Source organism: Diceros bicornis, chromosome 24, assembly GCF_020826845.1.
Source record: "Diceros bicornis minor isolate mBicDic1 chromosome 24, mDicBic1.mat.cur, whole genome shotgun sequence".
Classification (NCBI taxonomy): Eukaryota; Metazoa; Chordata; class Mammalia; order Perissodactyla; family Rhinocerotidae; genus Diceros; species Diceros bicornis.
Window position 1 is genome coordinate 22986036 of NC_080763.1, and position 27979 is coordinate 23014014.

General features: G+C 38.7%; 1 protein-coding gene across 7 annotated transcripts; it reads right to left on the reverse strand.

The window, feature by feature from the left end:
• MLH3 (mutL homolog 3) lies at positions 1 to 27608 on the reverse strand. Of its 7 annotated transcripts, none has more exons than XM_058567373.1 (14): positions 24494 to 27320; positions 22822 to 23572; positions 19528 to 19626; positions 18754 to 18839; positions 17673 to 17777; positions 16481 to 16553; positions 13425 to 13544; positions 11868 to 11939; positions 10226 to 10337; positions 9047 to 9206; positions 4066 to 4089; positions 3880 to 3958; positions 1743 to 1894; positions 1 to 972 (listed from the first exon to the last, which is right to left on the reverse strand). In XM_058567373.1, the coding sequence occupies exons 1-14, from the start codon at positions 26087 to 26089 to the stop codon at positions 850 to 852; spliced, it is 3552 nt and encodes a 1183-aa protein (XP_058423356.1). In that variant the 5' UTR covers positions 26090 to 27320; the 3' UTR covers positions 1 to 849. The 7 variants fall into 7 exon arrangements, 6 of the variants coding, with proteins under 6 accessions (XP_058423356.1, XP_058423351.1, XP_058423352.1 ...); XM_058567368.1 differs by adding an exon at positions 27546 to 27608 and having other exon boundaries at positions 2 to 972; positions 22822 to 26152; XM_058567369.1 differs by lacking the exon at positions 19528 to 19626 and having other exon boundaries at positions 2 to 972; positions 22822 to 27319.
• Positions 27609 to 27979: the final 371 nt, after the last annotated feature.

Consider the following 27979-nt stretch of genomic DNA (forward strand, 5'->3'; position numbering starts at 1 on the left):
AAGTCTTATCTCCTGAAAAAATGTAGAGAACATATCTTGGTTAGGCTAAAAGGATAAATGCTGCATTTTGATATGAAAAATTGCTTTCACATAAAGAGAGATACTTTACAAAGTACAAAAAAAGCATATTTTAAAAAACAAACTCATAGTACTTTCCCCATTTTACTGGTTTGGGATATGAACATCAGTCTCTGAAAGAGTTTTTAAAGAGGCAATAAAACAAACAAAAAACCAGGAACAGGACTTTAAATTTTCTCTATTCTATCCTTGTCTTTGTTTATCAATAGTTTTTATCCCTAAAATAATCTAACCATAGGCCTGATGGGAGACTGCAGGGAACGTTTTTATTGAGCATAGAGATTTGGAATGTGAAGCAGCAGCAGAGGGAAGTGAAGACGACTGAGGAAAAGAAGGGGACTCCTGTGGGCAGCCCAGGAAGGCCGACTCCATCCCTGCGAGGTCAGCGTCAGGTAAATTACATCAATGCAAATTATGAGGCTGGAAAAACTGCAAAACAAAAACAAAATAACCCCCATCCCATCCCAAGAAAAACCAAAAACAAATCAAGCAGACAATCAATCATTAAATTTTATCCCTAAATAAGTTACAAAAAGTAGATATCATAGGGCCACCTCCTGTGTCCATGGATGCAAATGAATGAACTGTCCAGGTTTGGATTCCATCTGGCTACTCAGCTAGAGGAGCATCTGCTCAAGGAAGAGTGATGTTGCTTGGTTGCTCGGGTACACTGGGCAGATTCAGGCAAGACCGTGGGTGCCTGCTGCTCATGCTCTTTGCACAGAGGCAGACAGCATCTCTTTGGTTCCTCATAAATCAACAATTCTGTTCTCATGGTGGCTCACAAGGAGGCATGGAAGCCTGTAGGCTTTGCCTTGTATCACAACCTTCTGCTTTTCCAAACAGACGCCAGGCCTGGGCCATTTTGCAAAGTTTAGCAAGATTGGGTTTAATCTATGGGAAGAAAGAGAATAATTCCAATTAGCACTATGAAAAGCCAAGTGGCATATAAGTATTTCCAAATTATGGCTATTCAAATCTGTTTAGATTTCTATTCTGGATTCAGAAAAGATTATAGATTTCCTTAGGATAAGTGGGACTGAAAACTTTAAGTCTAGATTTCCATTTCTTCAGGAATGGAGACAAAACTTTCTTCATTGTCACGTGAAACAACAAGTTTTTAATGGAGTAAAATCCACTGGATGAGTCAGAAAACATCAGTACCTGAAAACTCCATGAAAGAAAAGACTTTATAGTGCTTAGCAGGAAAGGTAAGCAAAAGAAAAGATTTTGGAAAGCAGCAACATGGATATTCCTATTATGCTCTCATGTTCTGTTTCATTTAAGATTATAACAAGGACAGAAAATGTTCTTTAATTCAAATCACTCTGTGCCTTTATTGCATTATCCACATCATTGTTCCTGGGCTGCTGAGTAATCAGGGCCAAAGCATAATGTGGAAATCTCCTAAGCTTGATTCCCTGCCTGAGGATCTCCAAATCATAACTCTATAAATCCATGGAGATGGCTACCATTTCCAGCAAGGTCACCATCTCCAGAAAGTACCACCAAGCAACTGGCTGTTTAGGCTACATTTATTTGCCAGCAGTGAATTTGCTGTGTTTCTACCAACTTTCTGTAGCCCCAGAGAGAACTTCTACATCTTATCAAACCTAGAGCCAGTAGGCAACAGATGTTCAGGATATGTCAGTCTATACATGTACCTGTTTTTCCTGCTCCAAGTGGTCTATGTCAGCTAACGGCAGCATAGAAGGTCTCCCATGAGCACACTGGAATGGCAGCTGGCACCAGGACAGAGCTTCAATAAGGCGACAGCTCTCCTCTAGGCTCAGGCCATCATTAAACTTAATGGCCCCTAAACGAAAGACAGAAACAAGAAGGTTATGGTGTGTATGGTGGGAAACCAGTGCTGACCCTGGGTCAGACCCAAATATCTGGGAAAAGTAAGATATGTCTTAAGCTTCTTTCATGTGACTTTAATACTGCTTGAAATTGGCACTTACAGCCATGGATGAAACTAAGGCTTCAGGAGTGACCTGTCTCTCAGCTTTTCCTTATGGAGTCATTGTCTTTCTAATCCCTGTAGGAGGCATTCTTTAACTTGCTAGGATTTTGCTTTCAGAGGTTTTCTCAAAGAGGCAAGAGCAATATTTTTGTCTACTTTTTACATGGTTGTGAAATCGAGGTCATCTTTGTCTAGAGTCAATCTATCACCAAGATCTCTGATTGTTTCCCTACAATGTCCACTTTATTTGCTTCTTTTTTCTATTTCCATAATAATCTTCCTAAACTCTCATATTGTCAGAACCTGCCTTTATGCATACATTAATTCACTCAGTCAACAAATATTTGCGAAGTATATACTTTGTCTTAGGAGCTATGCCAGGCAGTGAATGAGCCAGATGATCTCCACCCTCATGGACTTACGACCTAATGGGTGAGACAAACATTAGACAAATAGTTACACAATAATTTAAATTATAAATTTAAGTACTAGAAAATATAGAGTATGAAAGAATATATAATAGGAAGACCAAACCCAGTTTAGGAGGGTCAGGGAAGGCTTTCCTGGCAAAATGGTAGGTAATCTGAGACCTTAGGTTAAGAAAGACATGGCTAATTGAAGAAGCAGCAGGAAGGCATTTCAGACAGAGGAAAAAGGCAAGAGCAGAAGTCCAGCACACAAGAACAAGACCAAGGACGTAGGCTGGAATGTCAAGCGCAAGGCAGAGAGCGATGTGAGATGAAACTGGAGAGGCAGGCAGGGGCCAGATCATGAAGACCCTTGTAGGCCATGGTGAAGAATAAAATTTTTATTCCCAGAGCAATGGGTAGTCACTGGCACGTTTTAGTTAGAAGAATGACATACTCACAGGGATGTTTCAAAAGGAACACAAAAGAAACATCTGGTTGCTGAGGGTCCAATGGCTTGAAGGGGAGTCAGAATGGACATGGGGAGACTAAGTAAAAAGACTCAACAGTGGCAAGAACTAGGGAGGTGGCAGTGGAAACAAATCACATCAGAGAGATTTAAGATACATTTTGAAGGTAGAGGTGATGAAATTTGGTGATGGAGCAGATATGAGAAGTAAAGACAGGATAATGGTGCAAAGGAGTTTACAATATTTGCAGGAGACAAACTAATGAGGGACTGACATTACTAAGCCAGAAAAGACAGGAGTGAGAAGAGGAGAAGGCTGATGGAAAGATAAAAGGAGGGAGGGTGTCAGTGGACTGAAGACCCCACTGTGGTCAAATGATAGTTGCAGGGGATCCTGTAGCTGTCACGATCCCTAAAGTAAGTTCCTCCAATACCGTTTTCTATATTTTATCGTATTACCCTACTCAGGAACCTAATGCCTTCTGTATAAAATCTAAAGGTTTTGTTGTGACCTTCTAGGCTTCTATTCTTTCTTACTAGCCTAATTTCTTGATACTTTTTGCTGCTCCTCATATAACTAATTTGTTTCTGCCTTTGGGTCTCTGCACAGGCTAATTCCTCCCCCTATAGTAAACTTTCCTTCCATCCTATGACTCTATGTCCCTCAGCTCATTCAAAACTTGACTGAAAATGCATCTCCTCTAGGTGTTACTCCTCCACTCATAAGTCAGTCTGCATTCTGGTTAAATACATGTGTTGGTATTTTGCTTTGTACAAGTAATGTTTTCATGTTCATTTTTAGTGTATTGTTTGTTGATCTAAACTGTACCCTCCAAGAGGCGAAGTAGTAAATGTGCCTTCTACTTCTTTCATAATTTCATAATTTTCATAATCAAAAAAACCCCTGCCAGTGCTTAGCATGCGGAGGCACTCAACAGCTGGTATGTGGAGAGTCTTACCATGGCAGGCTTGGGATGCCAGCACCTTCTGGACAGTCAGTGGCAAAGTCCCTTGGATGCCTCCTGTGGTCTGGAGTAGCTAATGCATAAACACAATCTTTATTAGTGGGAAAAGGAAATGGGACAATGGAGGCTTTTGTGTGTGGTGCCTCTGTGTGAAACCCCAAAAATAAGAGAAAAGTTTACCTCCACTTGTTCTCGAATAAATTCCTACAAAGAAAAAAGGAAAACACCCATTAAGCTACTTATAATTGCCCTTTGATAGTGTACAAAATATCCCAATTTTCTTCTTTAAAATATGTCTCTTAAAGGAGAGAGTTCTAGCCATATAGTACTTAGGTGCATAATTTATTTCTTGTAAGGCACTTTGAATATGAAATACCAAGACAGATGAATAGACTCTTATTGAATAGAGAATATATTTAGCTACTGAAACTTCCTCCAGAGATAGCTCATCAGCTCATGAGGTTATGTAACCAGTGAGAGTAGTCTTGATGATTCAACTGATTCTAAATATCAGGGAGGCATCTCACTAAGAGGCTGTCTGTTTGTATTTATAATCTTAGCCAGAACAAGTGTAATATTACATGCAAACAGAATAAATACACAACAATCATCAACACAACTGTGCACTCAGTATAACACTTGCTTAAATATCATAAACATAAGCAGTCATTTTAGTTCCCACAGGCTTTTTTTTTTTTGACAATTCCCTTCAGGTCAAAAAGCTTATTTTCTGAGACATTCTGATAATAAGTTTCTCCTCCCTCACATATCTCTGTCCTAGCGCAGCCTTTTCAATAGTTATATCCCTGTAGATGATAATATTTACAAAAGGACTTTAAAGAAATTTAAATCAGACACTATTTCATGCTACCAATTTGTTTAACCTCTTGAGGTAAAAAAACACTTTTGTGATATGGCACATTTAACAATTTCTTTATAAGAAAACACAGGATTTCTTTACTAGAAAGGGCTATGTATAAATTAGTTTCCTAAGATTACAACATGGTAGCCTTCTTTTTAAACCAGACTCAGAAAATACTCTCCCCTCCCTCATATATACTCTAGTCCACCATGCTTATAAATGAGCATATTTACCAAGAGCTAGGTGGTAGACAGTATATATTTTTTAAAAGCCATGTATTTTCCCCAAAAGCCTAAACAGAAAGATGTCTTATAACACCTGACCCACTAACAAAGCTTAGAGTGGATACAGATCTAACCTAACTTCTTTGCTATTCTCCTTGTGCTTATATATCTGGGGTGTGTAAACATCAGTTTGTAAGCCTGGTGAATGGGAGATGGATCTTACTCTCTGTTCATTTTTCAATGGTTTGACTAATGCTAGGTAATTTAAATAATACTAAAAAGGCTTGTTCATCAGGCTAGAGCATAGAACTTTATAGAAAGATGTATTAGTGATCTTTCAACTGCTAGGATCTAAGGAGTTACCTCCTCCTCTTCAAGATACCAAAACTGTTCTAGCTTCTTCCAGAATCAACAAAAATCTCTCCTGATCAGCCTGACTTAACATAATCGAGATTTTCTGAAACCATAAGCTTTGTCTCAATTTGAAGTAAACTTCTTACTAGTAGTCTTTGAAGTCACTTTAGGAAAAGTTTTTATTGCAATTTTCTGGTTAAATACTTAGGGATTGAATTACAATAAAAGATTCTAACAGATCCTATCTTTTGGATTTAAGACAACTTGGAGGAGGAACCCTAGAGAAAATAAGCTCTGTCGGGAGAAAAGAGCATAGCTGAAAGGAAAGCACACAGTGTCTGATCAAAGGGCACTTTGGAAAGGGTAAACCAACATAGTCCCAGAGCTGGCTCTGTTAACTGCCTCTTCCTCAAGAATGTCTCCTCGCCCTCAGCCTCCAAACATGCTGAAGTCTCTCCCATCTGAAAACAAACATCTTTCCTCAAGCTTGGGTCCTGCCCCACACTTCCCAACCCTCCCTAACCTTTAGCTATCACCCTCTCTCTTCTGTATGCAGGCAAGTTCTTGAAAGAGGAGCCCACTTAGCCCACTTCCTGTCCCTTCACTCTCTCCCTGACCCACTGCAGTCTGTCTTCTGCCCCACCTCACCCCCAGGAACACATTCCACAAGGTAACCAATGTCCTCATGACGGCCAACTCCAACTTTCCAGGCTTTACTCCACTCCTTTCTTGCTTAAACTTCCCTTGGTTTTGGCAATATTCCTTTTCCTAGGCTTGCCTCCTCCCTCTCTGACTAAATATTTTCAATCATCCTTTACAGTTTCCTCTTTTCGGCAGTAGCTTTCCAGACCTTTGCCGAAACATATACACCCTGAATGCTGGTATTCTACGGCTCCACCCTTTGCTCTCTTCTCTTTTTATTCTTCATATTCTCCCTGGACAATCTCACTTCCTCTAGACTCCTCTCCAGCTTCTGATATTATCAAAATATATGTACTGTTAACTCCCAAATAGATACATATAGCCCAGACTTCTTTCCCAAACACTAGATTGTCAGGCTGCCTGTACACTGGACATCCCCACTTGAAGGCACATTCCATGTGTCTAAACCTAGGCTCATAATCTGACACCCCAACCAGGTATGTATTTCCTTTTTCTGTCAATGGTACCACCATCCTTCCAGTCATCCCTCATCCAAGCTAGAACCCTCAGAATCATTACTTATCTTTTCTCCTTTATCCCTTTTATATTCTCTTGCTTACCAGGTCCTCTTGATTCTACCTTCCAAATTATGTTTCAAATATGTCCATCCTCTCCATTCCCACTGCTACTGACTTTGTCAAATCCTCATCCTCTCTTATTTGAACCAGTGCAAGAACCTCTCAACAGCTCTCCCTACCTCAAATCTTTCCCATATCAATCTATCCCACAATTTATCCACTAAATCTATCTTCTAATTTTTTAGATATTACTAAAGTAATTCAGATTTCCAGAAAAATGGTAGACTGAGTTGATGTGGATATGCCTGTGCGCCAAACAGAAAGAGCTAGAGATAAAGGAGTAAGAAACCAAAATGAATAAAACAGGATACCATGAAAAAAGAACAGACAGATTTGAGAAAGAACCAAATAAAAATTCTGGAAATAAAAAAATATAGTAATTGAAATAAAAAACCCAGTGGACAAGTTAAACATCTAATTAAACAGTAGGTGAAGAGAGAATTTAGTTCACTAGAAGATAAATGAGGAAATTTCCCAGAATGCATCACAGAGAGATTAAACAATGGCAAATATGAGAAGTTAAAAGACATGGAGACTAGAAAGATAAGGTCCAATAGACATCCGACAGGATTTCTAGGAGACGAGAGAGAATGGAGGAAGAAGCAATGTTTGAAGTGATAACTGTACATTTTTCCAAATAAAGAAGCATGATGGGGGGCTGGCCCCATGGCTTAGCAGTTAAATGTGAGTGCTCCGCTACTGGCGGCCCAGGTTTGGATCCAGGGCACACACCAACGCACCGCTTGTCCGGCCATGCTGAGGCGGCGTCCCACATACAGCAGCTAGAAGGATGTGCAACTATGACACACAACTATGTACTGGGGCCTTGGGGAGAAAAAGGGAAAAAAAGGAGGGGGATTGGCAATAGATGTTAGCTCAGGGCCGGTATTCCTCAGCAAAAAGAGGAGGGTTGGCATGGATGTTAGGTCAGGGCTGATCTTCCTCACAAAAAGAAAAAAAAAAAAAAAAAGAAGCATGATGAATCCCAAGAAGGAAATGAAAATAAATCCATACAAAGATACATCATAGGGAAATGGCAGAACACCAAAGACAAAGAGAAAATCTTAAAAGCAACCAGAGAGAAAATCAGATTACCTACAAAGTAATGATAATTAGATTGACAAGGGACTTTTAACGGCAAAAATAGAATGTCAAAAGTAATGGGATATTTTCAAAATGCTGAGGGATAACTGGCAATGTGCAATTCTATTTTTAGCTAGACAATCATGCAAGTGTGAAAATAAAGACATTTTCAAAGACAATTTATCATTCATGGATTCTTGATAAAAGAACTTTTAAAAGATTTACTTCCATCAAAAAGAAAACTGAACACAGAAAGAATAAGTAGGATTCAAGAAGCAACAGTGAACAAAGACTCTGGTAACAATTTGGTTAATCTAAATAAACACTGACTATAAAAGTAATGACTACCAGGGAGATTAAAAACAAGGTGGAATTAAAATACTAGGTAACAACATGTAAGATGGGAGGGGAGTGACGGAAGATAAAGGGTTGTAAGGTTTTTGTACAGTTTAGGAAGAGAATAGAGGAACAAATTACCTTTAAACTTTGTTAAGTATGCAGGCTAAAATTTAAGGCTAATCTAAAGGAACACAAATGGAATATGTAACTTCTAAACCAGTAGAGAAAAAAAAAAGAAAATTCTAATAGAAAACAGGAAAGGAGGAAAGAAAAGGCAACAAAGACAAAATAAATTATATTTGTTGTAAAAAAAAAAAAAATGAAACACATAAGAAAAGTAAGAAGTAATGGCCTCGTCATCACCTCCAATGCCACATCCCAGCAGCAGCTTTCCAGACCTTTACAAAACATATATGTAGAGTACTCATATTTAAAATGCAATGCTAAAATGTATCTTACTCTTCTTCATTGGCTGCCTACAGGATGAAATTCAAACTACTTAGCAGAATATGCTAAATCCCTTTATGAGCTGGTCTTGATAGCCTATCTAGCCTCATCCAGTCCCACCACTACCCCATAGAGATCTTAACTGGAGCCATATATATTGGTAGTTCCCTAAACATAGGATCTGCTTCAAGTCTCTGGTATCTGTTGCTCTGTTTAGAATGCTGTTCTCCCTTCTTCTGTACTTGGCAGGCTCCTGCTGTTCTACAAGACTTTTCCTAATAAAACAGCTTTCTGTGACAGTTTCCTTGACCTCCACCCTCCTGGACACAGTAATCATTCTGTATTTCCATAGCACTTTTGAACATACTTCTACTGGCCAAATTTCACTATATTATAATTATTTAGATGTTCTTCCTCTCCTCAAGCTAATTCATCTTTGAATCTCTAGCACCTGGCACACAGCAGGTACTTCATAAATTCTCATTGAATAAAAGATGAATATAGAGTTTCTAAACAAAATATGAGGTTACTATCACTCAGCAATTTCCTCAACACCTGCAGTTATGTCTTACCTCCACGATACTCTTGGTCACAGTAGATCTTCCTCTTCGAACTTCATTAGCTTCTCTTTCTACAAAACAGAGTGGCACTTTTCCTACAAGGACCAGAGACTCACTAGTGTCTGGAAATGTAATTTCAAGGCCCAGATCTTCCAGATTGTTTTGGTAACACCTAAAGAGATAACCTCAAATGTAAAAGCATGACTTTTCATTCACATTTTAGTACTGGTACTGAATACTTAATAGTTTCTCAAAAGCTGCCACAAGTTTTAAGGGTTGTACTGTTTTTCTGACACTTATGGGCATTTATTTAGGGTTTTATTATCAAACTTCCTTTCCGAATTACAGTAACCTTCATTTTTTTTTCTTTTTTCCATTGAGAGAATCAATTTATTTCTAGGTCTTGTTCCTCAGTTTTTATTCTTCACTGAGGAATTGCTAACTTCTCATTGTTGGCACTTAGAGGAGTCTGGCACAAATAAAAGGGCTGAGAATGTTTTGAATCAGCGTTAAAGCAGGGAGGTAATTAACAGCCCCAGGAACTGAGAAGTCCTGATTAACGGGATGTAAATAAATGGATCTGCCTCTAATATAAATTATGCCTCAGGGAAAAAGATTTATTGGCAATAGCATATTCCCAAACCTGAAACAAATTCAGAGACAATTCTCTCTTTTTCATTTCCAATCATTTGCACTGTCCAAAAGTGGGAAAACGTCCTATCTTGTGATTCACTATATGATTTGCCCCTTCCCTGCGGCTCCGTGTTTTACTTTCTTCCCAATATGATTATGGTAACGAAAACTAAGAATCTAGAATGCGCCAAGGCAAAGCAGAATGGAAGCAATTACTGCAGTAACTTTGCTTTCAGAAACAGCACAGCATAAACACTGACTGGTTCCAAGAAATGTTGAGAGTATTCTAAGCCAACTGCTGGAAAAAATTATCAGAGAAACTCTATCCTATACTCAACAGCTGTGATATAGTGAAGAGAACAGCACTGGGAGTCAGAAGAGCTGCATCTGAGTGCCTGCTCCACCATCTAATAGTTGTTAGGACTTTGAATAAGTCATGTAACCTCTCCTGGTCTCAGGTGCCTCATCTGAAAAAAGGAACAATAGTTATGCTTATGCCTCAGAGAATTATTGTGAGAATTTACACTACCAACATCCCATCCTCATGGTGGTACTAACCATAAGAGTCTCCTTTGTTCCTCTGTCACTGATATCTCTAGTGGAGGACTTACAGTGGAAGACAGTAATTTTTTCCGACCAGAGCCTTGTGGCTGTTGCTTCTCATAAGAATCTGTTGGGAGAAAGATGAATGGGTTAAGAATAGGAAATGAAGTCTTCTAGATTCAGATAAAAATGAAGCATGGTAAGGCACAGCCATGTACTTATTACAGTGCTTAGCAGTGTGTTCAATGTTCAGTTTTAGGTTTTGAATTTCCATTATTGAAGTCAAACTAGTAAACATCCAGTCTGTTTATTCATTTTAGCAGTATTTTCCAAAATAAGAAATATAAGACTTAAATCTTACATTCAAATGAATAATGCACTGTTCCTGTAGATAGTCAATAAATGCGATTTTAACAACAGAGGTGAATAATGTGGATTACTGGGGAAATAAAATGGGTTTACTACACAACCCTGTGGCTCAAGAAGGCTTCCCCATTCCTTCAGAAGGGTTTCCCAGCCTCTGAAGACAAGCAGTCAGTACTATTCTCAAATGGTCCAGGGCCTATAGCAAGTAAGTTTTTCTAATACTGTTTTTACTACATCTTTCCCAACAATTAGGTCTTCATTTTATAAGGAAAAGTGAACACAGAAGTAACATCATTGTCATTCTAGCCCATCAAAGATCTCTCTAGGTCCTCCCTCACCTAACTCTTTGACATTAGGGTTTTTCATTACTTGACCACAGGGGTAAAGATGTTCCTGGTATTTTACCTCTTGGGGAACACACTGCCTCACGATGAGAAAAAAGGGTAGCAAAGATTAAAAAGCATGTATTGACTTTGGAAGGATACATAACAAATGAGTGATACTAGTTGCCTCTGGGGAGAGAAACTAGGTGGGATGAGGGACAAAGGTAGAACGGAGACTTTATTATATTCCCTTTTGTATCGTTCAGACTTGAACCTATTTGATCATACTACCTATTCAAAAACAAATTAAATTTTAAAATAAAAACAATATATTGGGCCCTCTGAACTGCTGGTGGTCTCTGCCCAATGAACTGTGAAGAAGGTATACCAACATCATATGGGCATATGGCGGGGCATATCTTTGTGCTGGATGTCATGATAAAGTAGGCTAACCCTTAGGTACCCAATCCTTAGGGTTGATGATAAATATATGACAAATATGCCTTTGACCATGTAAGTAAGACCCACATATTTGAATCAGTAAAGTGAACTACTGCATTCTTTTAGTTATAAAAGAAGCCAAACCAAAGGACTTCAGCTTAATTTTTTTTTTTTTTTGGTGAGGAAGATCAGCCCTGAGCTAACATCCATGCCAATCCTCCTCTTTTTGCTGAGGAAGACTGGCCCTGGGCTAACATCCGTGCCCATCTTCCTCCACTTTATATGGGACACCGCTACAGCATGGCCTGACAAGCGGTGCCTCGGTGTGCGCCCGGGATCCAAAGCCTGGCCGCCAGCAGCGGAGCGCGCGCACTTAACCACTACGCCACTGGGCCGGCCCCTCAGCTTAATTTTTTAAACATACAATTCATCTTTCCTCACAACAGTCACAGTTAGAAAAACTCTTTCAGGTGTACAAATTCTGCTTGGGACTCGCAGATCTTTTCTAGTCCCAAACAGATGCTTACCAATAATAAGCTGCTCCAAACGGACACGCTCATGGGCAGCATGCTGATCCACCAAAACTAGCAGGTTTCCATCTAGAAGATTAGCAAGGATTACTGGAGTTTCAAATTCTCAGATCAAGATTAAAATAATCATGTGGTGTTGAGGGAGAAAAGGTTAATTCAAACTATTTAACAACATGAGCATAAGAGAAACATACATACTGAATAGTAACAAGTCTATCTTTTATTTTCTAAAAAAGTCAAAATTATCGGGAAAACTAAAACAAATTTATCCCTGATGAAAAACTGTTTAGATCATTAGTATTTCATTTATAAAACAAGGTTAAAGCCCTACATTCTTACTGTTTAAATACTGATTTTTGCTTTATTAATTCAAATTTGATATAATGAAGGATCATTAAAAAAACAGATTATAATAATCAGCTGACCTTGATTTGCAAGCTACTCTGGAACCCAAGAAGAACGTGATCCTATTACACTCTAGATTAGAGGTCAGCAAATGTTTTCTGTGAGGGGCCAGACAGTAAATATTTTAGGCTTTTGGGATACACAGTTTCTGTCACAACTACTCGACTATTCATTTTGAACCAAAGCAGCCATAGACAATATGTGAATATTGTAGCTTTGTTCCAATAAAACTTTATTACAGACACTGAAATATTAATTTCACGTAATTTTAATGTGTCAAGAAATATTCTTCTGGGGCCAGCACTGTGGCATAGTGGTTAAGTTTGGCATGCTCCACTTTGGTGGCCCAGGTTTGCAGGTTCGGATCCGGGGCACAGACCCACATCACTCCATCAGCCATGCTGTGGCGGTGACCCAATTACAAAGTAGAGGAAGACTGGCACAGGTGTTAGCTCAGGGCTAATCTTCCTCAAGCAAAAAAGAGGAAGATTGGCAACAAATGTTAGCTCAGGGCAAATCTTCCTCAGCAAAGAAAAAAAAAGAAATATTCTTCTACTTTTGCTTTTTTTCAGCTATTTAAAAATGTAAAAGCCATTCTTATCTCCCTGGCTATACAAAAACAGGTGATGGCTGGATCTGGCCCACAGGCCATAGATTGCCTTGCTTTAGACTAAGGCTTCTCAAACTTTGATGGGTATACGCATCACCTGGCGATCTTATTAAAATGCAGATTCTGATTCAGTAGGTTAGGAATGGGACACAAGATTCTGCACTTCTAACAAAGTCCCAAGTGACGCTATTTACAGACCATGACTTTGTGCAGCAAGGCTTAAGACTCTCAAGTGCATGAGAGGAGGCAGAATGTTCTGACCCAAAAAGCCAAACCTACAGGGAAATCTCTTTCTCGTTGACAGGACTGATTCTCAGTTACATCAGTACATTTTTTTAGCTTGTAATTTTATTACTTTTGGCCACAGGGTTGTGGTTTATTGCTACCGATTATATAGAAATAAAAGTTCTCCTCTTGTATTTGATCAAAATAGATAATGCCTATTTTTCCTATTTCTACTAAAGATTAAAAAATTGTTTCTATGGCACCATCAAATTCATGGCATGAGAGATTAAGATTTAAAGAAAAAAAGGAAATACTTTTTTTGACAGCATGTTTTTGACAGCAGTTCAACCATAGAAACAGCTCCAAAATGTTGGATTTTAAACTCCTTTGAGGATAGGAGAAGTTGCAGCTGGTTGTGATGAATACTGAACATCCTGTATTGGGCAAAACAATGGAATAAATAATAAATTTTGAGGGAGCAACCTCAAACGTGAAACTAGAGCCAATGTGAATTACCAAGAGTCGGAGACCTGAAGAAGTCAATCCTGCACCTGACTCTGGAGGAATGGTTGATAGTCTATGTAGGGTTCACGACATTTTCCATTTCTCGAATGACACAGAATATATTAAGGTAATTTATTCATGTCAGAAGCTGTATTTTTGATATTCCAACACAACAGAATAGAAGCTTCATAAGGGCAAGGACTTCTGCCTGTTATATTCCCAACATGTGTATCAGCACCAGGACATAGGCACTCAATAATAATATTTACAGAATAAATGAATGCATCCTTATTCTTTAGGGTACCATAACTGAGCAACTGTATTTTACTGGAGGTGGAAAAATGCAATAAAAAATGCCAATAGATGGCATTAATTTCACTATAATTTAAAACAATAATCTATTTGTCCATTACAAAAGTATGTGCAAATATTAAAATAAAAGTCAGTCAATTATAGGAATAGGTTGCTTTTGGTATTTGTGAGCGACAGTAAAAATACTTACATTTTAATTTAGAAAATGTATTTATCTAAGAGTACTCTTTGGTGGCAGCTAATCATTACACTGATAATATAGAACCTCAAGAGAAATTTAAAGAGGTCCATTTTACTTCTCTGAACATCTGCAGATTTTGTGGCTACACCCATCTCAGGTGCCACTAGTAGAGATTTTGGTGTTAAACAACAAAGAATTCCAGGTAATCAAAACTTCAGAAAAAAATCTATTCACTTTATAGAAACAGTAGGAAAAAAACTACTAGAATTTGACCTTCGCTAATTCCATATTTATGATAATTATGACACAATTTTTAGTTAATCTGCCTTTGATCTATTATGACATTTACTAAACAAATCTACAATGTAAACAAGGTAAAAGGGAATATTTTGAAATACAAAGAGAATGAACTTTCAAACTTTAGAAGCACTCGCCTGCAGGTTTACCTTTCTAGAGCCAACCTCTCTACCGGTGCTCAGGGGTCACAGCCACTCAGGCCTTTTCTGGAACCTTACACTATAAAGCATTCCTTGTAACTGTGCTCAAGAGTCTCCTAGTTTAAAAAAAAAAAAAAAAGCCTTCTCTAACTCTCACCCTCCTCAGTCCCTCTCTTCCACGTCATAGATTTCTGAGTCTCTCCTTTTGGTCTCTGTCAGCATCCTGCCCTACCTCTTCTCTGAAACAGCTCTCATTTATTTAAGTCTCTGACTTCCACTGTCAGGAAATTGAACAGTTATTTTTGATCCTCATCTTAACATCTCGGCAGCATTTAGTACAAAGTCTTGGCTTTGCAACACACCCGTCTTCTGTTTTTTTCCTATTTCTCTAGCTGTTCCTTCACAATCTCTCTTGCTGGTTCACTCTTTTCTACCCAGCTGTTAGATGCTGGAATTATTCTAGATTCAGAATCTCTCCTCTCCTCACTCTTCACCCCTTTTCTCAGTGATAAAATGTACACCCATGACTTCAATGACCAACTTTATGCTGACAGCTCACATTTATATCTCCATGTCAGAATGTTTCTCTAGTCCCAGACCTGTAATATCCACCCACATTCTTGACATCTCTTCTTGAACATTTCAAAGAGATTTCAGACTGAACTCATGATTTTCACCCTCCCTGCCTGTGTCTCCTCCAACCTGGTCCTGCAACATCATCCACTCAGTTATGGAAGTGAGAAAACTAGGAGTCATCTTTGATATACTTTCCCCGTATCCAATCCATCACCAAGCCCTGTTAACTTTATCTCCTAAATATCTTTCTAATGCATTCACTTCTCTCTAGTCCACCCTGGTCCCAGCTAACTGTAATTTCTCCGATATTGCAATATCCTCCTAAAAGTCTCTCTGCAGTTACTGGGACTCCACTCCGACACCCAATCCATTTTCAACACTGCAACCAGAGCAATATTTTCAAAATGCAAATGTGATGTGACATGTGCCACTGTGAAAACAAACAACAAAAACAGAAAACAAAAAGCTTTCAATTGTTTCCAGTTGGTGTTGGGACAAAGACAAAGCTTGTAACTAGCATTTACGTTCTGGCTGCAACCTCCTTCTCTAGCCTCACCTCCTTGCTCTCGTTCCCGCTGCACTTGCCCTGCTTCCTCTCACTAAATGGCAGGAAGACACAAACTGCATGTGTTATTACCTCTGCCCAGTGTTCTCCTCCCTCCCTCCTGTACCTGGTTACCTCATCCTCAGACTTCAGATCTCACTTTACCAAGAAAACCTTCCCTGACCTCCCAGACTAAATCAAATCTCCCAAACCACGTTCTTATAGCATCTTGTTTTCTCTCCTCCACAACACCAGCTACAGGGAAAATTTTAATGTTTGTGTAATTGTCTGTTTCTCTGGCATGTATGTTTTTTCCCACCACTGTATCCCTAGGGCCTAGTACAGTCTCTGGCATGAAATAGGCACTCAATCAATATTTTTTGAATGAGTTAATGTTATTATTTACAAACCATTACTGTTTTATTAAAGCAGGTCACCAAGAAATTGTATATAATGCTTGATAAACCTAGCAGAGTTCATTATATAAACTTTCTATTATTATAAATGGAATACATGAAAACATTATTTAAAAGTCAAACAATATAAAATATTCTAAAGAGTAAAAGATGAAATTTCCCCTTTGCCCACTCCCATTCTCACTCCCAAGGTAACTACTACTAATAGTTTAATGTGTATCTTATATATATGTATATAAAACTAAAAATACATTAAAACTGTTGTTTCAGAATATTAATTTACAGCGGTTTTCCCTAATCTGTCCAAATCATTGTAACTGTATTGTATATAAAAATAACCTTAAAAGGAAGCTATTAGAAGACCAGCTGGTTATTAATCGAGGCTAAACTCCATTCTTACCTGCCTCACCATTCTCTTCAGTCTTAGTGCTCATTAAACAGGCAATAAACTTGTTATCCACTTGCTGGAGAACCTGCCATACATTCAAATAAGTGGTACAACACTAAATAAAGATTAACAAAGGCTTATCTGCATAGAAAGAGACAAAACCGTACTTAATTTAGAGTTGTTTGCATTATAACATTCACATCTAAGACTGAGGTAAGGTGCTGATGAACCTAAGGGAGTCATTAGGAAGGATAAAGAATGGGCAAGTAGAGTGATCAGAAAACATAAAAGGAAGGAGACTATAAGAGAACACAGACGGAGGCATCTAAGAGAGACATGCTAACGAAACTTTAGAGTAGACCTGAAATGTTCCCAACAGAATGACTCCTATTAATAGGCAATATGACCAGAGAATTAGTAATATGACCAGATTACTAACAAATAGGGCTGAAATAAATTTTGGAAATTTATGCAAAAGCAAGGAAAACCATTTTGGAGGAACTAGTCCATTAAAAGCCACCACGGTATTAGACCTTAGTGGCTCCTCTCTGTCCAGGTACAGATAAGGTTCCCCTATTGGCCCCCAGTCTACACCACTTCCCTAGGGTCTATTTCTGGATCAAGGGCTTGCTTTGCTCTGGTACCAGGTCAATGCCAGGTTAGGAGTTTACCTAGATCTGTCTAACATCCTAATTTGTTTTCATATTGAAATCAAGGAGACGAAGACAGCTTGAGTGGTGTAAAGAGGGCAAACTAGACAAGCAGATGAGACAAGGGGTCCTTTTTGTTAATGGAACTCCTCAATCTGGGGTCTCCTAAGCCATGTCATTTGTAGCCTCACATAATAGAGGGTCATTTAAAAAGGGGCAGTGTCGCACATTTAAGGACAATGTCTCTACAGTACTTAGTTGATTTATAAATTATTGTCAAAATATGAAGTCAATATATGACCTTTGAAACTGTGAGCCTGAATCCATAATTCATCCCTCCAAACCTGCTCACACTACTAAGGACATTTTTTCCTTTGTAATTATAACTAGTTCTTTGCTTTTTCTTGTGGTGATAAAAGTTCCAGTAAGATTTAAAAAAACACATGTGCCTTGACCTGCGTGGTCTATATCATTAAGTAAATCCAATTCCACAAGAGTTAGTCTAGCTTAGGTCTTATATATATTTTTATGAGATTTCAAAGTCAATCTTTTACCTGCATCGAATGAATCATTTCTTTAGTGAAACGATAAGGATACAAGATATTGTGAATTTTAACCGCTAAGCTCTCAGCCTGGCCACTGCTTACATCAACAGCAACCTAGAAAGAACCAGCACAAACATCATTTAAATTTTAATTTCCTATGTCTGAAGATGTTTTACCAAAGATCTCAAAGTGCCTTAATATTATTATTATTATTTTTTAATAATTTTATTTATTTATTTTTTTCCCCCAAAGCCCCAGTAGATAGTTGTATGTCATAGCTGCACATCCTTCTAGTTGCTGTATGTGGGACGCGGCCTCAGCATGGCTGGAGAAGCGGTGTGTCGGTGCGCACCCGGGATCCGAACCCGGGCCGCCAGGAGCAGAGCGCGTGCACTTAACCGCTAAGCCACGGGGCCGGCCCTCAAAGTGCCTTAAAAACGTTTATTTTCATAGAACCTGCTAGAGGTGGGTTGAATTCAGGGAATTTACAGAAATTCAAAAGGCTCTATAAATTATTAGTCTTAAATAATAATTTTTGTTTATAAACAAAATTACTGACAAAAATCAATGTTATTTCAGAATAGCAATCTGTCTATGCTCCGTGATCAAGTCCTTAAAGATATCTTAACTGAAGAATCAGTAATCAGATGTTCATCTATTATACACCCTCATTACAACACACTAAGCACATTCTGTGATAACCCACTGAGGAGAGAACGCACACTCAGGTCCAGTGATGAACTGTTCCTCCAGGAGAAGATTCACTGCTTTATCCAATGATAACACTTTTTATTATCACCACCTTAAATACTTTGCCAAAACTGCAAGTCAGGGTTTCTAAGAGTGGTAAACACATTTACTATTCACATACTGATTACACATGTTTAATCCAAAATGTCTGAACTCCCAAAATGCTATGAATTTTGATTCCTCTTCTCTACATTAAATATAATTTCCAAATACATTATTTGGAAACATGCCCACTTTCCATTTATAATTACAAATTAGTATAGTCATTCATGCTCATACCCAACTTAAATGAAATTCAAATTTTAAAATAACAGGTAAAGAAAAATTGCTGCAAACCCACCTCTGGATAACGGGCAAATACTGGATTGTCCCATTCTGAGAACAAAGACTGAAGCGATTCACTACCAACAGCATCATACACAGTATCTAGGGCAAAAAGGGATAGGTCAAATCAGCATCAAGAGCCTCGGGGAAGGGTGAATGGCACCTCATATTTGGTGTGGTGTAGCTCAAGACCAAAGATCAGACACACTTTACAATATTCTACAAATGTCCAGTGTTTGCTGTATCTCTAAATTGTTTTGATCTGTTATTTTTAAAACTAGAATTGATGATCGTATCTTCTGGCATTATAGCTTTTTCTCCAAATTATTTTCAAGAGATATTTCAGAATACAAGTCCAGAAGAAACTGGTCCAAATTAGTAGCCTCACTTCCTTTAGATAAAAATATACCTTCTCTATTTTCAGAAACAAAGAAAAGAAAAAATAATAAATGTCTGTAGCTTTTTTTGTGGGTAAGAGTTTTCTTACATAAAACTACTGCAATATGGAGTACAACTCCGATCTTGAAAAATAACCATTTTCTCCTCACAAGATGCCACAGACTGTGCATAATCACCCAGTATTGACCTCAAGTCTGGAAAAGTAATTTCTGATCTAAATGCATGCACTGAATTACTTAGTTCTGCTGTTAAATAGGACCGTGGGGAATTCTTGGTTCCAGCAAGGCACAGCTGGCACTGATCAAGCTTAATAATACAACTCTGCTTTGTTTTTGAGTTAGGTGGTACAGAATGTACTAGGTGTACTGTCAGTCTCTCTCATTGCCCCTACCTCTGTTATTCTGTCTCATCACAGTCCTCTCTTCCCGAGCTCTAGGAAGGAAAGGAAGAACAAGGTCGCTTCTAAAAGGATGACACCTGTACTGAGATCCTAAATATAAAAAAGAAAAACCTAGACATTTGAACTCAAAATATAAACAATTTAAAAATTAAGTTACATAAAATCTCTTTCTGCACAAACTGAATCAAGACATAAGGCAGACTACTAAACAGTAGATTGAGAGTCAGATGTTCTTTAATGAGATTATTCTGCTAATTTAGGAATCTACATTAATGCTAAGTCCCATTATCCATCTAGACCCGACAGAATGAGGACCTATTAAAAGAGACCACTGATTCTCGGTGGGGGCAATTTTGCTTGGGGTACATTTGGCAATATTTTGAGACATTTTTGGTTGTCACACCTTGAGTGAGGGGTGCTACTGGCATCTAGCAGATAGAGGCAAGGGACGCTGCTAAATATCCTACAATGTATAGGACAAACCCTACAACAAAGAATTATCTAGTCCAAAATGTCAATTGTGCCACTGTTGAGAAACTCTGTATTAGACATATAGTGGTACTTAACTGCCATCCTCCACTACTTGGTGCAACCTTCGCAAGTCCCCAGTTTATATGTCTCTTATCGTCAGTATATGTGTCTATTATAAAAATCATGTCATCATATTATAATTATGTTTAGATAGCTGTCTTCCCTAATAGACTGCGAACTCCTGAAAGCAAAGTCAATTAATCCGCAATGTGGTGGCACCTAGCACAGTGTGAAAGATCAATAAGCGAATGAATAGATGAATAGATGAATGAATGAAAAGTTCTGAATTTAATCTCCAAAGTCCAGTAAGATCTGGCCCAAATTATACCTCCTCTCTGAAGGATGATCAGATTTGAGTTTTAGAAACAATGCTGAATTTGACAGCTTTGAACAGGGGCAAAACATGATGAAACTAATATTTCAAAAAAATAAATCTGTTGGACAAAAACTGGAGAGAAATTAAATTCAGAATGATAAAATTAAAGTGTGATGTGAAATAAGGTTGTGTCACTGGTAACAGAAAGGACACAGTTCAAGACATTTTAAAGAAAAAAACTGCCAGGGCTTAGAGACTTGACACTACTCCTTAAAATTACCTTTATAGATCCTCTCTGCTGTACAACTAAATTTACCTCTTAAGAATTCACCTTATGTAACATTTTTGTGTATGCTTCAACAATGTCCTAATGTCCTGCTATATACATCAGCCATTTCTAGAAAGGTAACATTCCATGTGAATGGAGGGTGCTTAGGAGCCATCTTTTCATGGAACTCGTTTCTATACATAAAATACTTTATTTTTCATTATGAAACTCTGAGTTAACATGACCTTCAGAAGTTCACTATAAGACTTGCTAATCCAGAAAGTTAAGTAAGTTTAAGTGTTTTAAATATCTAGATTTAAGAGGAACAGATGTTTATGTTGAGTATGGCAGCCAAGATGTCCCCCTTTGTTTTAGCAACAACCATCTCAGTTTAAGGTAATCCAGTTATTTTTGGTCAGCATGTTCAGGAAGATGAGGCGCCAGTGCCTTACAGTGACGTCTGATAAGCATTCAATATAAATCAGGACATAAAACTACACAGACTGAAAAAACACGTGTCTTTAAGAGCAACCTGATAGTCTCAGGAGCAGTATTGAAAGAAAAGGCTTTTCTCCTATTTAATACTTTGAAAGTTACTACAGTGATTTTTTTTTTTGTGAGGAAGATCAGCCCTGAGCTAACGTCCATGCCAATCCTCCTCTTTTTGCTGAGGAAGACCGGCCCTGGGCTAACATCCATGCCCATCTTCCTCCACTTTATGTGGGATGCCGCCACAGCATGGCCTGACAAGCGGTGCGTTGGTGCGCGCCCGGGATCCGAACTCGGGCTGCCAGCAGCTGAGCACGCACGCTTAACCGCTACGCCATGGGGCTGGCTCCTAGTGATTATTTTTTTCACAAGGAAAAAAACTGGAAACCATTGAAAAATAAAGGTCTTATTTAACCTTAAATAAATCAGAGCCTCCTGCTAGAGATATTCATCCTAAGGAGAAATTATAAATGAATTTGCAATTACATTCATACAATTTACATTCTTCTGCAACATTCGAGACTTTTAATATGGACACACATTTAACGTTTGTCCTCCTGATGCAAAACCAAGATTATATATGTCCAGATGGAAGTCAGTTTTACCATCTCCCAACATCTGGCTCTCAACACACTGCCAAAACAATGTCACCTCTAATGTTGAGTGAGACCTGAGAACTCAGAGTCCTCGTCTAGGCTCTGAAGCAGCCTTGTGGTATGATCTAAAAGCCACGTTATTGTTTTCCTGAATAACAACTACTTATACCAAACAGATCAAGTGGATTAGCATATGTATTAGCATAAAGTACATTTGAAAAGTATAGTTATGAAAGTACATACTTAACCTATATTCAAAAAAAATTATGGCCAAGTTCTATTTTCTAAAAAAAAAAAAAAAGTTCATAAATATGGTACCGTACTGAGCCATGGATTTTATTGGGAAATCTAGGATAACAGGATCATTCTGGCTTTTTACCTGGGAGCTGCAGAGAACAACTTCTAGAAAAATACCACACTGGCATTGCAGGTGCCTTTAAAGACAAATTTCTAGGAGAGTTATGTTTGGGAGAGAGCAGAAAGCATGGTAGGGAAGCCCTGTGCATCTTCTCAACTATTAATAGTACAATTTTCATTAAAAACTGTCTCGTCCTGGGGCCGGCCCCATAGCATAGTGGTTAAGCCTGCGCCCTCTGCTGCTGCTGGCTGCCCAGGTTCGGATCCCAGGTGCGCACCAACACACTGCCTGTCAGGCCATGCTGTGGTGGCGTCCCATATAAAGTGGAGGAAGATGGGCACTGATGTTAGCTCAGGGCCAGTCTTCCTCAGCAAAAAGAGGAGGATTGGCATGGATGTTAGCTCAGGGCTGATCTTTCTCACACACACACACAAACACACTAAATAAATAAATAAATAAAATTTAAAAACTGTCTCGCCCTCTTACACATACACACACCCATAGACACATATACGTACACTTCCATTCTACATCAATCTTTCATTGTATTTCTAGATTTAAATAGTATTGGACCTAGAGAATCTTAATATATCATAAAGTGTTTTATAATTAAACTTCAAAATGTTCTATCTGCTGAGATAATCTCTTTGAACAATGATTATCTAACTCCTTGGCCATTATTCCCATCTTCAAAAGCAATGCATGCCAGTGAACACTATATACTTACCATTCTCAAGCATGACATCCACAGCCACAGTTGTCAGGTCTTTAGTACAAGCAGCCTGAACATCCTCAGTAGGAGCAGTGAATGTGCTAAGTCCAGTTATTTTGTTGATATAAACCATTCTTCCCAGTGCTACATCAAAATGCTGCTGCCAATCCAAAGAACATGTGTTTGACTCTTCATCTTCAGAACAAGTTCTTGCTATAGATTCCTCACTCTGAAAACAAGTTCCCTTTTGGTCAACTGTGGAATCTTCTATGTGACTCATTAACATTCTACTGGGAGAGTCAGGACTTCCTCTCTGCTGTTCTGAAGCTATAAGAACATCTGAATCTTTACTGAAAGACTTACAATTATTAGAGGGTAATACCAAAGGAGTTTCTGGTATCACTGAGTTCTCTGTTGTATTGTCAGAATATGTTTCATCCTGTGTGACAGAGTCCAACGTCGGGATGATGCCACTCTCTGTTTTCTTATGCTCATTTTTAAATAACTTATAAGAATCTAGGGTTAACCCACTGCACAAGTCAATGTCTTTCCTATTGGAATCTGATTGTAGAAGTTCATTAAAATGACTCATCATTTCCACTGTTGGAGTCTCTCTTTCGGAACCTTTCATTCTGGATAATTTAGAGGCTAGAGATTCAGGTGACTTCTCAACATCCAAAAGTTTTCTGTCAAAATGAGATAACTCCTTCAGAGTCGTAGGACTTTCTCTTAAGCAAGGCATCTGTTGTTCCAAACAATCTTCTTCCTTGGAGAATGGAAACTTCTCTGAGTAAAGAATGTGACTGACTGGTTGACAACTACTATTTGAATCATTACGTCTCATAGTAGTGATTTTACAAATATTGGAGTTGTCTAAGTGGTTCTTATCTTTCCGCAGACTGTCAGGTTCAACTTGAGGACTGAGATTGGTAGTGATTTCAAAATTATTATTTTCCATTTCTGTATTCAGAGGATTTTTAACGTTCCCATATTGCCTCTTAAACTTCTCTAAAGATCCTAGTTGTGAACTTAAGCTTAGCTTCTTAAGGGCTATGGGTTTGGAGGAATCAATCAACTTATCTGTTTTCTTACTACCATTTGAAACATGTTTACACCAAGGGAAAGAAGAGGATGTGTTAGGTAATAAGCAGCCTGTATGTGACTTTTTACTACCTTCCTGAAAAATAGCAAAATTTTTATAAGTTGCTATGGGTTTGTTCTCTAGCCCATAACTTATATTTGTTCTGCATAATTTTTTGTTGGGCAGTTGAGCAAATTCTGTACTTACAGTGCTGGTTAAATCTTTGATGTTTGGAGTCTCAATTGAATGCCATGTTCTATTTCCAAATGTTTCTTTGGCACTTGCAGGACCAGGTCGAACACAATTTTTAAATAAATGTTCTGTTTCAGTTAATTTAGTTTGCTCACTTTGTACCACATGAGTTATAAAGCCAGTGGAACATAATTTAACTTGTCCATAACTAAAAACGTTTCTTTTTCCACAATTACTAGGTTCTTTTTTTCTTTTCTCATCCTCTCTCTGAGCACCATGTACTCTCAATGACGTTGTCTCATAAGGCAGAGGTTGGTATCCCATTTCAGTAGCATCTTTAAATCTCTCTAGTTGATTCTGAATTCTATTATTTTTCAGGATGTTGGCAGTCATGCCATTAACAGTAGTACTTACTTTCTGTGTTTCTAGATCTTCTCCATTTTCCTCAAAGTGATAAGATGTCTGAAAAGGGCTTGTGAACATTTCTGAACTGGTTCCATATGGATTTCCTGAAGAGTTAAGTTCCAAACAGGATTTTTTATGTTTCTCATTTTCTCCTGATTCTGATGCTTCAGCTGTTTCTTGTTCTAAGATCCCTGATTTTGAGCAAGAGCTATCTTTGTTTTGTAAAGATGACTCTGTCTTTTTACTATGGCCTGGGCCATCTGAGTCATAAGTGTACAAAAATGAATCATTTGTCTTTTTTATGATAGCTTCTGAATCCTTAGAATTCTGTGTATTTATGTTTTCTATAGTAGCTTTTCTTTTCACAGCTTTTGACTGCAAATTAAACATTTCATAGGAATCCAAAATATTATTACATGCTTCCTGGAAACTGACCTGGTCACCCTTCTCATCAGAGGACACATGCTTCTGAAGAGGAGCACTAAGTAAACTAAAATCATTATCTTCACTAAATTCCTTAATGTCCTCACCTGACAATTCCACAAATAATTTTTCTTTCTTTAAAAACATTTTTACTCCTTCCTGAATGCAAACCAAAGGAGTATCCCAGTTCTGAAACTCAATCAGAGTTTTTGCTGGTTCCATGCACACATCATACTCACAGAATTGGCACTGCATATTGATTACATATATCCCATGGAGTTCTGGGTTAGACCGAAGTCGAGGACTTGAATTCATGTGCCTACTGGCAGAGCCATTCTTTGGTTTGCATATAGTACTTTCTTTCCTTAATAAAAAGTCAATGAGTTTATGTAACTTTGTCCTTAAAACTAGCCTTTTGTTCACAAACAAAAACTGCATATTCTTATTATAATGTGCGTCAGAGCTGATATAGCCACTAAGCTCAAACTCTTTATATTTAAAATTTATTTCTCTTAACTTTTGGGACTTGCCCAGTCCATAAATTTGACAAAATCGGGAACATATGTCTTTGGTTTTAGGAAGTTGGAGAACCATGGAACCAGAAACATCATTTCTCAGAGAGAAAGAAATGTAAGGGTGCATGAGTGAGAGAGCCTCTATCCTCTGCCTAACCTTCTCAAACTCCAGTCTAGGATCCATGCACTTCCTTCTCACAGGTAACTGATGAAATAGGTTATATACTGTTACTGTTGTCCCAGCGCTTGGTCTAGTCAAGTCAGCTTCACAAGCTTTCAGGGCTTTTCCATTCTGAAACAGTTTCACAAAAGTTTTCATTGTCCTGTTTTTCTTGGACGAAACTTCCACAGCACTGGCCATGTCAGCTATACTTGCCAAGGCCTCCCCTCGGAAACCATAAAACCTTGGGTTCTCCAAGTCCTGTATAGAGTTGCATTTACTAGTGAAATAACGATTTCCCACCTTGTCTACATCATCACTCCCCATCCCAAATCCATTGTCTATCACTTGAACTTGGAAGGTTTCCAGATTCACCCTGACAGCCACACATTTTGCTTCCGCATCAATACTGTTGAGGGCAAGCTCCTCAACGCATTGGCCTAAGGAGCATATAGCCAAACCAGAACGCAATTTGGCTTGTACTTCAACTGACAAGCACTTGATCATGGCAGGAGGAAAGCTGGTGAGAAGGCCAGGCACTGGTTTCCTTCTCTGACTGGAAATAATTGCCTATGGGAGGAAAACCACACACACACATTATCAAAGCTTCAGAGTTACATAGCATTACCCATTTCTCTCAAGCATTATGAAGAAATATCATCTGAGGTAAATGAAATCTCTCATTAAACCACATTGTAAAACAAAACAAAACAAATTATAGCTCTGATCTCTAGGCAGATCACACAGCTCACGTTTGGTGCAACAGATTTAACATCCAAAGTAGCATTAATAATTTCATAATTTTGACTGCTCCTTTCCAAATCCCACATGCCCTAAAGTGAAATCAGAATCACACTTGAAATTGACCCATAAAGACAGTGTTAGAAACTCTAATCACTTCACCAAAAACAGATGCCTAAACTAAATTCAGCTAAGAAATATTAGCTAGAATTTATTCATGAAAAAGACATCCAAGCTAGTTTTATAACACTTATACATTAGGTGATAACCATGACTTTTAGAAAAAATTTATAATCAAGTGCTGGGAGACACTGTAATAAGGAAGGTGAAGGGGGAAATTAAAAAAATCAAATTGTATCAAGAAGAGATGAGCATTGAGAGATTATTATTATTATTGGTTAAAGGTAGTTGCCTCAGAGGAAAGAGACTGGGATTGGGAAAGGATAAGGAAGGGAAATTCCTTTTCATTATAAGCCTTCCTTTCTCTATCATTTGATTTTAAAATATTGTTCATGTATTACTTTGATAAAAAGTTTTCAGAGGGTCCTTATTATTAATACTCTTTTGTATTAATACTTTTTTGGTCTTTACGGGTGGCTACAATCTACCTTGGCCATAATAGTGATGGTCAGGGGCTACCTGAACTTGATTTTGTTTTCTTGCAGGTAAAAAAAATTAAGATTATAGTGTAATTAAATGTGCCGTCTTTTCTTCATAGGTGAGAGAGCAGCACAGGCTGGACCTCTCCAAGATAGCAGGGCTAGTTTTTCAAACCTGGGAAAATCAGAGCTATAATCGCAGATCTGATGCTTTCTAAGCTAATGAACTTGACAGCCGGCAGCGAATGAAAGCAAAATGTTTAACAGTATTCCGATTGTTACCCAACTCAACGATTTCCTGATTACATCCCACTCCTTTCAGGGGCACAGCTCCTGGGTCAAATGGGACAATGCGGTCTGGGACCCGAGCTAAGAAAGTTTCGGAGGGCAGGGCCAGGGCGCGGACCCCCCAGGCTCAGGCTCCACCCCGTCCCCTCCCCCAACTCTCAACCCGCACCCCCGGCAGCCGGGACGGGCGCCCGCGCTGAAGAAAGGCCGGGAGGCCTCCTGGAGCTCTTGCGCAGCTGGGTCCGAAAAGCTGGCCCGCAGCAGTCGTCACCGTCCTCTGGTGTTACAAGAGCTCCAGGAACCATCCTTTCGTCGCGTGCTTCCCCCCAAGTCACCTAGGATCGCGCTTCACCATCACCCCGACACCAACCGCCTCGGACTCCGGACGCGCGCACGGTGGCTCGCGAGGCTCATGCACGCGCGAGCCCACGAGCATGCGCTTTTGAGGAGGCTCGCCGAGGACACCCTTTCGTCCGTGACGCCCCAATGCGCATGCGCACCAAGTGTTACCGGCTTAGGCGCTCTCAAGCCCAGAGTCCCTTCATACTGGTAGTCCGAATTCTCAATCCATATCCCCTTTTAGCATGGTGTGAAAAGCTGTTTCTAGCAATTTTTACTTTTGTTTTTCCCGTTTCCCCTTTCCTCCTTTCTCCGTACTACCATTTACTTCAATATATATTTTATTTGCTGCTTGTCTGTCCTCTCTCACTAAAAGGTAAGCTATATGAAGGTAGGGATTTTGTCAGTTTTGTTTTACTGCTGTGTCCCC

What these genes read in the sequence shown, in the direction of transcription:
- MLH3 (XM_058567368.1), bottom strand. Translation starts at nt 26,089, where the DNA reads ATGATCAAGTGCTTGTCAGTTGAAGTACAAGCCAAATTGCGTTCTGGT. An exon ending in GGATGTCATGCTTGAGAATG is followed by an intron (nt 19,627 to 22,821) that starts GTAAGTATATAG and finishes TTTTATATTTAG; the next exon opens with GATCTCAGTACAGGTGTCAT. An exon ending in TGACCAAGAGTATCGTGGAG is followed by an intron (nt 4,090 to 9,046) that starts GTAAGACATAAC and finishes TTTTCTTTGTAG; the next exon opens with GAATTTATTCGAGAACAAGT.